Source organism: Myodes glareolus, chromosome 27 (assembly GCF_982192425.1).
Source record: "Myodes glareolus chromosome 27, mMyoGla1.1, whole genome shotgun sequence".
Lineage (NCBI taxonomy): Eukaryota > Metazoa > Chordata > Mammalia > Rodentia > Cricetidae > Myodes > Myodes glareolus.
This window is the reverse complement of record NC_142052.1, coordinates 31,861,615-31,876,725: the sequence shown is the minus strand read 5'-3', so window position 1 is coordinate 31,876,725 and position 15,111 is coordinate 31,861,615. Positions and strand designations below refer to the sequence as shown.

The 15,111-nt window shown below is 38.4% G+C and overlaps 1 protein-coding gene across 2 annotated transcripts in view; it reads left to right on the top strand.

Annotated features, from left to right (window-relative positions):
- LOC148117681 (zinc finger protein 431-like) overlaps positions 1-15,111 on the top strand; it is a 65,427-nt gene that overhangs the window by 25,591 nt on the left and 24,725 nt on the right. For both annotated transcript variants that reach the window (XR_015736846.1, XM_087902351.1), the window contains exon 2: positions 3,275-3,442. Coding sequence is in view for 1 of the 2 variants with exons in the window: in XM_087902351.1 (XP_087758477.1) it covers positions 3,431-3,442 (12 nt within the window). In the remaining variant the exon portion in view is untranslated. The remainder of the gene's footprint in view (positions 1-3,274; positions 3,443-15,111) is intronic.

The following is a 15,111-nucleotide window of genomic DNA, read 5'->3' as shown; positions in this document are numbered from 1 at the left end:
GACTAAGAGGAAGGAAAAGGAGAAGAAAGGAGAGTAAGGGGAAGAAGTAGAAGTAGTGAGGAGAAGAAAAAGAGTAAGAACTGATCTCCACAGGGTTTCTAGTTTTTACAGATATAGTAGGAATATTCCACAGGCAAGGACAATGATAATAGGCATGTCAGAATGACAAAACCAGGCAGGTAGAACTTGACAAAGCAGTACTCCTGACCAGGTGACCTAACCCAGGAAAGAACCAGCATTCAAGAGGAAGTACCTGACATTCCAAACCATTACATAAAGTTAATAAACAAACCTGAATCCTGGATTCACCATTCTCTTTATCTAACCTCTTTGTGATAACCAGTTTTGGGAATGCCCAGATTTGTTTTTTAGCAAATTTGGGGCATACTGCCTTACTGCTCAGTGCCTGCCTTCTATAGAAATTTCTATATTGGATTGACAAATGTAAATTTGACTGTTAGAAAAAGGAATGAATGTTATCACTCTAAAGCCTCCTGGTGTGGGGAAGCAAGGTCACACCATTGCCCTGTAGAAGTCACACTGCTGAGGTGTTTTGGGGGAAAATTCCCATTTCAAAGGGAAGAATCATGGCTTCCAAAGTTAACACAGGTACAACAGTGACTTTTCCAAAAGAGAAGTGTTCCCACAGCTCAGCACAATGGGATGCTCCATGTGGAGGTGGATGTATACACTTTCTGTGGATCTGCCTAGTCATCTGTCATAGTTCATTCCCTGTATAGTCCTGTGTGCTCTAACATCTCTGAATTCCCACACCTTGTCAGTGGGAGTATTCCTTCATTGTCATTGAAGTCTACTTTAGGATTCCAGCATATACACCAATCAGCCGAGACTCCCAGACCTGTGACTCTGAGGTAGATTCTTGAATCTTCCATTCACTGACAGTCATTTTTGGACTGCACTCTGAAAGTTATTCCAAAAAAAAATCCCCATATGATCACAGATAGATAGATAGATAGATAGATAGATAGATAGATACATAGATTGATAGATAGATAGAGAGATAGATTGATAGATAGATGAATGGAGAGAGATTTAGTCCCTAAGTTCTATGACCCTAAGAACCCTGAATAATAAGCTGTGATTTTCAGTCAATTAAATTTTTAAACTTTCAGTTTATAATTTTTCTATTTATACTCTATATACATTTCAGAAACACTTTTAGCAAAAAGTTTAATATCACATTATAAACATTTTAAGACAATAACCATTTATACTGTAATAAGGTAAAAAAAAGTCAAACAGTAAAGTTAAGGATTGAGTGCTACTTCTGACAAAAAAAATGTAAAACAGTATGAAGTATTAGATCCATGGAAATATTTGGTTATTTGTTTTAATCAAGTTGATAGGTACTTGTTAGTGGAAAGCTATTTCTCTATTTGTTTATATTTGCATTCATGTGTTTCTTACATCTATTAAAATTGAAAAACTAAGTAAATTGATGATTAACAGGAAAATCAAAGCTTGTCCCACCAAAGCATGGGAAAGTAAACTCTGTCTCCTGTTCTAAATCCATATTTAGAATTGTACTTGAATGATGGCACTGGAGAGATGGTACTGTGGTTTAAGAGCACTGCCTCATCTTCTAGAGGAACTTGGCTCAATTCTCAGCACATACATGGAAGCTCACAACTGTCTATAGCTCCAGTTCTAGAGGACATAACACTGTCACACAGACATCCAAGAATGCAAAGCATGAATGCACATAACATAAAAATAAATAAATTTATCATACAGAATAAAATTCACCATTAGTTTCTAAATGGAGCACTCATGCTGGTGTCATCCATACTTGATGGATTTACAGAGGTATGTGTGCATGCTTCCGTTGCTAAACCTGAAAGTATAAAATTGGAATAAAACACTCTAAAATTAAGTGTTAATAATGATGTAGACTCTAAAAAACAATATACACAGGAAACTTTTGCGGAATTTTTGAAAGTAAATGGTTTAATGAAATTTATTTTACATATCACTATAGTACAACTTCTAATTGTTCTTAATTATAAAATGACAGAGCCAGATATTGGGATAAATTCTGAAATATCAGAGAAGTAAAGGAGTCAAACACTATAAAGTTCTTTTATGTCTACTGAACCCTCAGACCAAATGAACAAGATTGTGTCTCCATGAATACTCAGATTGAATGCCATTTGATGCTGTCCCTCCCACAATATATTCCTTACTCTACCAAGTCAATTTGAGCAGTATAGGTGTTAACTCTTCTTTGAAGTTCTGGTGGAATTCTGCTCTGAACTCATCCAACCCTGGATTCTTTTGGGGAGTGGGCTGGGAAGGAGACTCTGATTTTCTTTTTTTCTTTTTTCTTTTTTCTTTTTTCTTTTTTTTTACTATTTCAAGACAGGGTTTCTCTGTATTGCTTTGCTGCCTGTCCTGAAACTAGCTCTTGTAGACATGGCTGGCCTCAAACTCACAGAGATGTGCCAGCCTCTGCTTCCCGAGTGCTGGGATTAAAGGCATGTGCTAGTACCAACCGGCTGGAGACTCTGATTTTCAAGTCACAGTAAGATATATGTATCTTTACATAGGCAGAGCCCAGTTACTCTAAATTTCACATAAATCATAGATCATGCTTAGAGTATGTGATGAATTAATTCATGTAATGGAATATGATTTTGAGATGTGTTACATACATTTATGCTTGTGTAATATTTGTTTAATGATGCAAAGATGTAATGCATTCATTTTTTTCATTTGTTTAAGTCTATAAAGCTGTCCTAATGTGCCCGCCTAAAACACCTAATTAATCAAATATAGAGCTTGAAAGCCAATAGCTAAACAAGAGATAGAAATATTTGGGGCTTGTGGGCAGAAAGTATAAAAAGGAAGAGATATCTAAAATTGCATAGGTATGAGAAATGAAGAAAAATAAGAGTCCATAAGCAAGCTACCCAGACACCCAGTCAGCTACAAAGTCAGAAGGAAAGAGATATATAAAAAAGCAAAAGAAAAAATCTCAGAGGAAAATGCAGTTAAGGAGAAATAGATAATTTCTTGGTGGTAGCACATTGTATCATGTGGACTCTGTTTGCTAGAAGCAGAAGAAGGTTTCCTTTAAGAGATGTTACCTGACTCAGCATTAAAGGCAGAAACATTGTAGTTCTTTTAAGAAGATATACCATAAAACATTTAAATTGTGTTCATAAGCAGTCAGCTGCAGGCTTCTTGGTGTCTTCGCAGACCTAGAAACTCCAGAGTTGTCATAATAAACTCTTTCATAATGTCTCTCTTTCAGGACCTCCTCAGTGAAGCAAGACTCTCAGAAACCTACAGAATGCAGTGGAGCCAGCCAACAAAGATGCAGCTTTAATACTAGCCATGATGCTAACAGATTAAAAACTCATATGCAGACATCAGAGGAACTCGAAAACACAGGCTGAGAGGACACACAATGGAACAAGGGGTGAGTGAGCACCCACACCCACTCTCCAGGCCCTTGGCACCAGGACAAACCCTGGGCCCTCCCCCACCTGCCTCAGCTTCTCTAGTCAGTCAGCTAGTAAGGTTCCCACAGGTAGGGTGCTCCAAATCCACCACCCTCTCTATTGCACCCTGTAAGCTACAAGTCCCACTCTATCCCCAAACCTTCAAATCTCCTGTGACCTAAGAGAAACTTGCATGCACAGGCTGCTACTGCACACAGTAGACAAAGAGGTGAGAGAGCACCCACCCAGCTTGATATCTCACTCTCTAAGCCCTCAGTAGAGTAAGGTTCTGGTCATCCAGCCAGTCAGCAGGCAAACATCCAGCAGTTTGGCTGCTCCAAACCTCTCAGAGTAGCAGCCTTCATGCTAGAAGTCCTACTCTGGCCCCAAAACCTCTATCTTGCATGGCCTCGGAGGAACTCTGACACAGAGACTGTTACTGCACAGAGAATATCAAGAGAGCAGACCAAGACAGTGGAACAAGACAGAAGGCCAAGAGAGTCCTCAGTCACTCCCTAAGATGCAAACAGTATCAGTACAGAGCTGGTAAAAACAGCTCCCAAAGACACAGACAGCAAAGGCAATGATTGTACAAAGAGGCAAAGACTCTGTTAGCAACAGTTGGAGGAAGAGATGGGTAGGTACCAATGGAAGAGCTTATTCAACAACTTAAAAAGCAACATGATAATACCAGAACTGAATAGAAATACTACAGGAAAACCTGACCAGCCTAACCCAGAAGAGGCAGAAAGAAATAGTTTTAAACATAACATCGAGAGGATGATGGAAAGATTTAAAGAGGAAATAGAAAATTCACTTAAAGAAATGCAGGAAAAGGCAAACAAAAAAATTGGAAGAAATCAACAAATCTCTTAAAGAAAACCAAGAAAAAATAATCAAACACGTGAAGCAAAGAGTTGAAACATTTCAAGACTTGAAAACTGAAATAAAGGCAATAAAGAAAACACCAAAAGTGGAATACTAGTAATGGAAATCTATTTAAACAAATGGGAACAACAGATGCACACGTAACTAACAAAATCGAAGAGATGGAAGGAAGAATATCAGGAGTTGAAGGTACTAATAAAGAAATATATTCATTGGTCAAAGAAAATTTTAAATTCAACAATTTTTTTGTTTTTTTTAATTCAACAAATTTTTAACACAAAACATCCAGGAACTCTGGGACATCATGAGAAATTCAAACCTAAGAATAACAGGGATAGAAGAAGGAAAAGATCTCCAGCTCAAAGGCACAGAATACATGTTCAGTAAAGTTGTTGAAGAAAATTTTCCCAACCTAGAGAAGTATATCACTATGATGGTAGAAGAAGCTTACAGAATACCAAATAGACGGGAATGAGCACAAGTCCCCTCACCATAAAACAATCAAAATGCAGAGCATACAGAATAAAGAGAGAATATTGAGACCTACAAAAGAAATAAGCCAAGTAATATATAAAGGCAAACCTATCAGAGTTACACCTGAATTCCTAATTGAAACCATGAAAGCTAGAAGGTCCTGGACAAATGTGCTGTAGACAGTAAGAGACCACAGATAGAACACAGACAATTAGCCTCAGCAAATCTTTTTTCTTTTCCTAGACAGGGTTTCTCTGTAGCTTTGGAGCCTGTCCTGGAACTACCTCTTGTAAAACAGGCTGGCCTTGAACTCACAGAGATCTGCCTGCCTCTGCCTTGTGAATGTTGGGATTAAAGGCATGTGCCACCACCACCCAGCAAATCTTTAAATAACCATTGATGGAGAAAATTCCATGACAAACCCAGATTTAAACAATAATTATCCACAAATTCTAGCATAAAGAAAGAAATAGAAGAAAAACTCCAACTCAGGAAAGCTAATTATACCCAGAAAAAAATGCAAGCAACAGATAACCACTTATCAGCAAACCCCAAAGAAGGAAAACACAAGCACTACCACCAAAAATAACAGGAATTATCAATCACAGGTTATAAATATCTCCAAATTTTTTTTGACTCAATTGACCTATAAAAAGACACACACAGGCTAAGAGAATGGATATGAAAGCAGAATATATCCTTTTGCTCTATATAAGAAACACACCTCAACCTCAAGGACAGACATTGCCTCAGAGTAAAGGGTTGGGAAAAGATTTTCAATAAAATGAACCTAAGAAACAAGCAAGTATAGCTATCCTAATATCTAATAAAATAGAGCCTTCAAACTAAAAGCAATCAGAAGAGAAGGGGAAGTACACTTCATAGTCATCACAGGGAAAATATCCATCATGCCTAAATCTCAATCCTGAACATCTATGCCTGAAATATAAGAGGACACACATATGTAAAAGAAACAGTGCTAAAGCTTAAATCACACATCAAACCCTACACACTAATAGTAGGAGACTTCAACACCCCACTCTCCCCAGTGGAAAGGTCAACCACACAGAAACTTAACAGAGAAATCAGACAACTAACAGATGTCATGACTCAAATGGACTTAACTGACATCTACAGAACATTCCTCCCAAACACAAAAGAATATACATTCTTCTTGGCACCTTATGGACATTCTCTAAAATTTACCTTATATATGGTAATAAAGCAAACCTCAACAGACACAAAAAAATGTAATAACCATCTGTGTCTTGTCAGATCACCACGTTTAGCCAGGTGGTGGTGGCACACGCCTTTAATCCCAGCACTCGGTAGGCAGAGGCAGGCGGATCTCTGTGAGTTCAAGGACAGGACAGGCTCCAAAGCTACAGAGAAACCCCATTTTGAAAAATAAAATAAAACAAACAAAAACAAACAGATCACTATGTTTTAAAGTTAGAATTCAACAACAACACTAATCACAGAAAGTATATATACCCTTGGAATGTGAATAGTGCTCAGTTGAATCAACAATGAGTCAAAGAAGAAAGAAGAAAAGAAACGAAAGACTTTCTAGAATACAGTGAAAATGAAGGCACAAGATACCCAAACCTATGGCACACTAGGAAAGCAGTGCTGTGAAGAAAGTTTATAGGACTAAGTGCCTGCATAAAGAAAGTGGGAAAATCTCACACTAGTGAGTTACCAACACACCTGAAAGCTCTAGAACAAAAGAAGTAAACTCACCCTGGATGAGTAGATGACAGAAAATAATCAAATTTAGGGGTGAAGTCAATTAAATAGAAACAAGGAAAACACTCTAAAGAATCAATGTAAAAAAGAACTACTGCCGTGAAAAAAATCAAGAAGATAGACAAACCCTTACCCAACATAACCAAAAGGGAGAGAGAGAACATCCAAATTAACAAAATCATAAATGAAAAGGTGGCCAGAGCAACAGACACTGAGAAAATCTAGAGAATCATTTCATCATACCTCAAAACCTGCATTCCACAAAATTGAAAATGTAAAGTGAATGGACAATTTTCTGAATAGGTACCACATACCAAAATTAAATCAAGACACAGTAAACAATTTCAATATACCTGTAACCTTCAAGTAAATAGAAGCAGACATCAAAAACCTTCCTCCAACGCCCCACAAAACCCAGGACTTTATGGTATCAGTGAAGAATTCTACCAGGACTTCAAAGAAGAGGTAACAACTGTATTCCTCAAATTGTTACACAAATTAAAAACAGAAGGAACATTTCCATACAAACATTTACATTTTATGATGTTACAATTACCCTAATACTAATCTCACATACAGTATCAAAAGGAGAATCACATACCAGTCTCCCTCATGATCATTAATGCAAAATTATCCAGTAAAATACTGACAAACTGAATCTGGGAATACACCAAAAACATTATTCACCATGATGAAATTAGCTTCATCCTAGAGATGCAGAATGGTTGAACATATGAAAGTCTGTCAATGTAACCCACCATATAAATAAATTTGGAAGAAAAAATATAATCATCTCATTACATGCTGAGAAGCATTTGATAAAATCCAACACCCCTTCATGATAAAGGTCTTGGAGAGATCATGGCTTCAAGGAAAGTATCTTAACATAATAAATGGAATAGGCAGAAAGCCTATAGCAAACATCAAAAAAAAATGGGGAGAATCTCAAAACGATCCCACTAAGATCAGGAACAATACAAGGCAGTCCTCTCTGACCATAACTAGTAAGCATAGTTTTTGAAGCTCTGGCTAGAGCAAAAAGAAAACAAAAGAAGATCATGGGGATCCAAACTGGAAAGGAAGAAATCAAGCTTTTCCTATTCACAGATGATAGGATAGTAACATAAGTGACCCCATGCACTCTATTTGGGAAATCCTACAACCCATAAATAACTTAAGTAAAGTGTCAGAATACAAGATCAGCTCAAAAAATCAGTAGCCCTCCTATATACAAAGAATAATAAAGCTGAGAAAGAAATCAGAGTAGCATAACCATTTACAATAGCCACAAATAATTTAAAACATCCCAACATGATTCTTCATAGACCTTGAAAGCACACTACTCAAATAAATATCAGAAAAAAAACAGTGGAAAATGAAATACCCAGGATAGCCAAAATATCCTGTACAGTAGTAGAACTTCTGGAGGTATCACCATTCCTAACATAAACCTGGATTATAAAGCTACAGTAATGAAAACAGATTGGTATTGGCATAAAAGTAGACAGGTTGACCATTGGAATCAAAACCAAGACTCAGATATGAATCCACAAACCTATGAACACCTAATTTTGACAAAGAAACTAAAATTATACAATGGAAAAATGAAAGCATCTTGAACAAATGGTGCTGGCATAACTGGGTATCAAAATGAAGAAGAATGCAAGTAGATCCATATCTATTCCCATGCACAAAATCAAGTCCAAATGGATTAAATACCTCAATACAAATCTGGCCACATTGAACCTCGTAGAGGAGAAAGTGGAAAGTAGCCTTCAGTGTATGGGCATAGGAAACTACTCCTTAAATAAAGCATCAGTAGCACAGACACTGAGAGCATCAATAAATAAATGGAACCTTTTGAAACTGAGAAGATTGCAAAGGACACAGTCAATAAGGTAAAAAGGCATCCCACTGAATGGGTAAAGATCTTCGCAACCCCAGATCAGACAAAGGACTGATCTCAAAAATATATAAACTCTCAAGATATTAGACATAAAATTCCAAAAATTCCAAATTAAAGTGGGATACAGATCTAAATAGAGAAATTTCAACAGCAGAATCTCAAATGTCTTAAAGACACTTAAGGAAATGTTCAACATCCTTAGTAATCATGAAAATGTAAATCAAAATGACTCTGAGATAGTATCTTACAATAGTTAGAATGGCTAAGATTAAAACCACCAATGGTAACTTATATTCCTTCATGATTTTGAGGTAAGAATGCCCCTAAATATCTCTTTTTCCATTGTGATCATGTTCAGAAGTGGATTTGTTAATTGAGCATTCTTAGAAAAAGGGAGAAGAAACATTAGCATGTTCAGACTCCCTAAGTAAAATCCCCATGCTTCCTTTGTTGAGGAGAAACTCTGTATTGAAAATAACTCCCATTCACTTTGTGCCTCCTGCAGGCAAGTATTTTTTTCTCATTTCTTCTCTCTTGGCTGTTAAGATGTTGATTTTGGGTAGTCATATTGACTACCTCTGGGATTATCTAAAAGGTGATTATACCTGAGAGATATTTTACTTAAAGGTTTTGAAATGGGTAAAGCTTCCATCAGTCTGTATAATTTGAGATGATAGGACCACCTTTAACTGCTTGGTGGCAGTGCACACTTTTAACATCATGGCAATCATCTCCTTTGGTTACCTTAAAATTCAATTTAGCTGTTACTATTCTGGACATCTTTTTCCCTTTGGGATAGGAAATCCCTGCACCCACCTAGATAAGCACAGTGCACAGTACAAGCCAGCTAGCCACGTTGTGTCCTGGAGGGAAAAGGGAAAGTTCCTGTGGAGTGCAAGATTATGACTGTGTCTGCTTTTGTAGCCAAGGGCAAATGCTATTTTTTTTTAAAAAATATTTATTTTATTATGTATATAATATTCTATGTGCATGTATGCCAGAAGTCCAGAAGAGGGCAACAGAGCTCATTACAGATGGTTGTGAGCCATGTGGTTGCTGGAAATTGAACTCAGGACCTTTGGAAGAGCTGGCAATGCTCTTAACCACTGAACCATCTCTCCAGCCCATGGGCAAGTGCTATTGAAATGCTTACCTTGGTCTATCTAGAAAAGATCTTTGACTGGGGTGGGAGAAATGGTCAGGAACCACTCTGCTGTGTCTTTAAGCACACTACAGCCCTGTGGACAGTGTTCTTGTTACTCAGACTGCACTAGCCAATCAGGCCCTCCAGGTGACCTGCCAGTCATTAGTGGTGCAGGGCTCTTCCTGGCAGCCATGTTCAGACTCGGCTTTGCAGAGGAGCTGACTTCAGTGGTTTCATGTGCTGCAGTGAAGTTCCTGCTGCTAGGAGTTGATGAACTGAGTGAGAGCTTTGGCGAGCTGAACAACAACAACATAGTGAGCGAGGGAATGTTGTCTCCAGATGGGGAGGAGCATAGGGTGAGGTGCAGGAGACAGCATGGTGTGTCCTCCTGGGATTGGTGTGGGAACCTGCTGCCATATTCCCTGTATCGTGAAGTCTCATGTTGTCTTTGTTAATTCCTAGACCTAGGGACAGGCCTCTGAATAACTTTGCGCTGTGGCCTTAATCTGCTTAGAGAATTGGAAGCAGGGTGCTGTGTATACAAACATCTTTCTCCTCAACTTCAATATGCCATACTCTGAGAGGCCTAATTTCTCCAGTATCTTCTTGAAATTGAGCACTTTGCAATTAACCTTTACATATAATCTCCCTTTATCTTTAACTATGTGGACGATATCAAGGCATCTCACCTGTTCGATAGCACTGCACTTCTAAGCTGCAACATAGAAGAGTTGAATTGCTGATATGAAGGATTTGTCAATGCCTTGGAAATAGTTAAGTCTCACAAAGTCTAATTTAGCTGAAGGAGGACTGCCTTTAAGTCACCCAGAAGATAAATGTAATTTAATCAGGGTTGTTAGAGATTAGGATGATAGGGAACACATTGTTCAACTGGATTTTCCAGATATTTGGCTCCAAACCATTACAAAGGAGCCACTGTTGATTTAAAACCAGACACCAGGCACATCCCCATATCAAAAAACAACCTCTAACAACCTTTTAAAGGAGGCATTACAGGTTTCTAACCTATTTTAAGGACTAATGTGGTTTAAAGTTCCAGTTTTCTATTTGAGAAAAGCACAATTCTTCCAGAGGGACAATATGACACCAGATGACATAATTGAAATGTAAAACATTGTTGTGTGGAGGAGTAACCTGATCAATCAAGGTTTTTCTTTTATGGCCTCTTGAGGAAGGAGGAACAATCTTGGGAGACATAGTAACAGCCTGTGACCCTGAGCCTTGTGAGTTTCCCTAAGGACCTGATGTATTGATAATAAAACACAGCTCCATGGGGGCTGCTGAGATGGCTCAGTGGTTAAGAGCACTGATTGCTACTCCAGAGGACCCAGGTTCAATTCCCAGCAACCACATGGCAGCTCGAAGCTGTCTGTAGCTCCAATTCAAGAGAATCTGACATCATTATACCAATGCGCATGAAATAAAGTTAGATTTTAAAAAATTTTTAAAAAGTAAAAAAAAAAAACATAGCTTCTTCTCTAAAACCAGGAATATGCTTTGGAGAGCTGGTAATGGTCTGGTGCCAAGACCTTTGTGGTGGGGTTGCTTCAGATCCTAGGAAACCAACTCTTCCCACCATATGAAGCTATATATATATCAGTCCCATGGCCACTCTGCACTTAGTAAAGTTCTTGAGATACCCTGTGATCCCATTGTATAGAATTATTTGAGTAGCCTCCTTCCAAATTCATGTGATAGTTCATACCGACTTCTTATATTTCTCCCATTTCTTTCCATCTCTCCCCTGGAAGTATACAAGATGCTCTTCCTCCTCTTCCTCTTCCTCTTCCTCTTCTTCTTCTTCTTCTTCTTATTTCAAGACAGGGTTTCTCTTCAGCTTTGGAGCCAGTCCTGGAACCTGCTCTTATAGACCAGGCTGATCTATAACTCAGATATCCACCTGCCTCTGCCTCCCAAGTGCTGGGATTAAAGGTATGCACCACCACCACCTGGTGCTATTCTTCTTCTTCTCCTTTTTTAAAAAATGTTTTTGAGACAAGGTTTCTTTGTAGGAGTGTCCTGACTATTCTGGAACTCACAGGGTAGACCAGGCTGTCCTTGAACTCATAGAGGTCACTTGGCTCAACAAGGGTGTGTGTGTGCCACCAATGCCCAGAAAGATACTGTTTTTCTTAGGAAGTTTTCTAGGCATCTACAAGACCTTCCGACCTAGTTTTTTTTTTTTTATCTTTTTTACATTTTAATTTTCCTATCTTTCTCATTCCCTGTGACCTTCACCTCAGGAACATATCACCGAAGCATGACCTGCTGATTCCTGTTACAATTGCAATGGAGAAATTATCCTGGGAATATCTTTGCTCTGTAACTCTCCTATCTGCCTAAATGTCTAGCCTGGCTAGTTCCCTGTTTCTATTTCAATTGTTCAAAGTGTAACCTAGAGCCTAATCCTAAAGGACACTTAAGGTCAACAGCAAATGTGGAATCTGTCTAGCTGGCTCCTCTTTGAACATCCAGAGATTGATGTCTACCATCATTAGAGGTTTTTCTTTATTAATCTCCTACATGTGTGAAGTGATTTCTCAATGGAAAGGCATATTAATTCTAGAACAGCTGCATTTCCATCCTGTTAGAAAAATAAGAGAACATAAGTTCTCTTATGTTGATTCAGGTGGTCTTGGTCTGCTGTTGTCCAGGGCAATAACCTTGCTTTCCTGTACATTAGACTTTTGAAATTCCTTAAAAAATGATGGTACCACCTCACGGTTTTTAAATTATGCATTTGAGTCATGTAGTTGACTACGCATTGCAGTTGTAGGAAAAGGATTTGCATATGGAGCATCCCTTCTGTCTTCAGACCACAATAGGAGGAATAGTTTATTGTGTACACTGCAGGGGAAACAGTGGAGGCAATCAGCTATTGGAGTGATCATTATGAAAAAAATTTCTGGCCTGGCAGTCGTGGTGTAGGTCTTTAATTCCTTCAAAGTTCTTAAGTGACTGTACCAATTCACAGTTTTAAAATTATGTATTTGCCGGGCAGTGGTGGTGCATGCCTTTAATTCAAGCACTTGGGAGGCAGAGGCAGGCAGATCTCTGTGAATTCAAGGCCAGCCTGGTCTACAAGAGCTAGTTCCAGATAATCAATTAGGCAACAATTCTAGGCAGATGTGGTTGATCTTGCTTGACACAGTTATGTCTGCTTAGAGTTTTGAGAAACAGGCCATTGACTAAATCTATGTGTCAGGATACAGATCTCAGCAGCCAACATATGTATATGGGCACCATCAATCTATCTCTTATTAATGACATCTCCTCTCATGTAGAAGGGCTACTCTGTTTCAAAGTCAATATAAACAGTTATATTTAATCTTAAGAGTGTAGTATTTTTATCATTTTAAAATCACTTATTGGTGTCATTGTCAGATATTTTCTTTAAGTGAATTACTGCTCTTGTGTTTGTTTCTGTTCTCCAGTGTTTCAAAGTCATTAATAGTTGCATTTTATTTCTCTCAAGTGATGTTGATTATTGATTTCTGTGTAGAACAATGTCTCCTATAGTTTAGGCTTGCCTCATACTATATAATTGAGAATTGTTTTGAACACCTAATCTTGCCTCTGCTGCCCAGTGCTGGGAAAATAGTCCTGCAACTTCTTACAGGTTTGGCCTTGACTTGTCAATGAAGAAGAAATGTAAAGTAGTTAATGAGTGTCTGCTGATCTTTCTGGCTTTAATTGGGGACTTAAAAGAAGAGGGACCTGTGCAAAAGTTTAGCTCATTGACCAATTTGAAATAGTGGAGACAGTGCAGAAGTGGAGAGGTTGGACTGAGGGTAAAATCTTTCCCCCTTCAGTAGTAGTTGAGATTAGCTATGTAGAATCAGGTAGACAATTGGAGATGTTTTATGATTGTCCTGATTGACCATTGTTTGCAGTTCACAGACCAGGGCAATCGAGAATCTGGGAAAGAAACTGACCTTATCTTTAAACCTAATTGCTATATTTACAGTAGTTCATCTAAAATAGATCTGGGTAAAATGTTGTGACCCTGCTTAACAGGCCTGTTGCTATTTGGCATAAAGACATTCATCTTTAGGGAAAATACATGAGATGTGCTCTAATAGGAATCCCTAGTCTCTGGAGCACATGGCCATAAAGTCTATTTCAAGTTTTCAAAATAATTTTTAAGATGAAAACTATATTATATTTACATTCTCCTTGCTGTCTCCAAGCCCAAATATGCCTGAATTGTTTTCTAATTCATGGTGTGTTTCTCTTTAACAACAGTTGCAAAGTCACCACAGTTACACAGTAACAGTAATCACTTTATGAATCTGACCTGGTTGTCTGCAGAATTTCCCATCTCTGGGGCAATGAGATGGCTTCACTGTAAAGTGAGTGTGTAATGGAATGTGCACACAAAGGACTCTGTATTTTGGATGAGGAACAGGATGTGCTCAAGGAGAGTGGAATAATGTATACTAAAATACAAACTTTTAAAACTGTTTGTTGGCCTGGAAGGACAGACATGGAAAAACTATGCTGTCTGAGTCATTTGATCTCTGATCCTCCAGTAGAGGAGCTGCGAATATTGTGAGTCCCAGCTGGGTGACTCTAGCCAGTGAGGGATTCTGGGAAGGGTTAAAAATGGGGAGTTCTATTGGCAGACAGTTTCTGAGTTCTTTTCATGATTCTCTTCTGTCTCTGCTATAGGGAGTGGTAAGGAAGACCATAAGCTCTCCCGTAATGAGTGGGGCGTGTTCAGAGCAGGTCTGTTGAACTGTCATTTCCGCTGTGACTTGGATGGACCATGAGCCAGACTGTAGTTATGTTGGTCCATGTGGTTCATGTTGGCAGTGGCCCTTGTTCTCTGAGCCTCTTTGTGTATGGATTTACTGGAGAATGGGGGACTCTGCAGCCCTGGAAATGGAGGTTATGATACTGGTTGTGTCTTTGTCCAGAGTATCCACATTGGCACTGCTTTTGTTTTACAGTGGGAAGAGAGATTAGAAAACTGAATTTCTAGTTTCTTGAAGTTCTTTAATATTGCATTTCAATTTCAGGTTTCTGTTCTAGAGATTACAAATTGTTTAGGATCTGGTAGAGCAATACTTGAGTAGAATGCTTTTATCATGATCCTGCCACATGCCACAATGGTGTAATCCAGTGAAGCTTACCAGGGTACAAAAGAAGTTTCTTATTTGCAGAGATTTCTCAGATGTCTATTGTGTTAGACAGGAAGACAGGGCACAATCCGCATATTCTGTCATTTGCCATGTAGTAGGAAACAGATTTTAAATTACTTTTTTGGTTGTTTTGGTATTGGACATTTTGGGACTGTGTTTACATTAAACCAGAAGAAAACACAAAGATCTGGAGAGCTGTAGCAAGAAATCATCTCTATTTGCAAAGAGAACATCTATATCATGAGGCTGTTGTCTCAGAATACATATTAGCAATGGATGGTCAGAAACAACAGTTTAAGGGTCACTTTGAGATATCTTTGT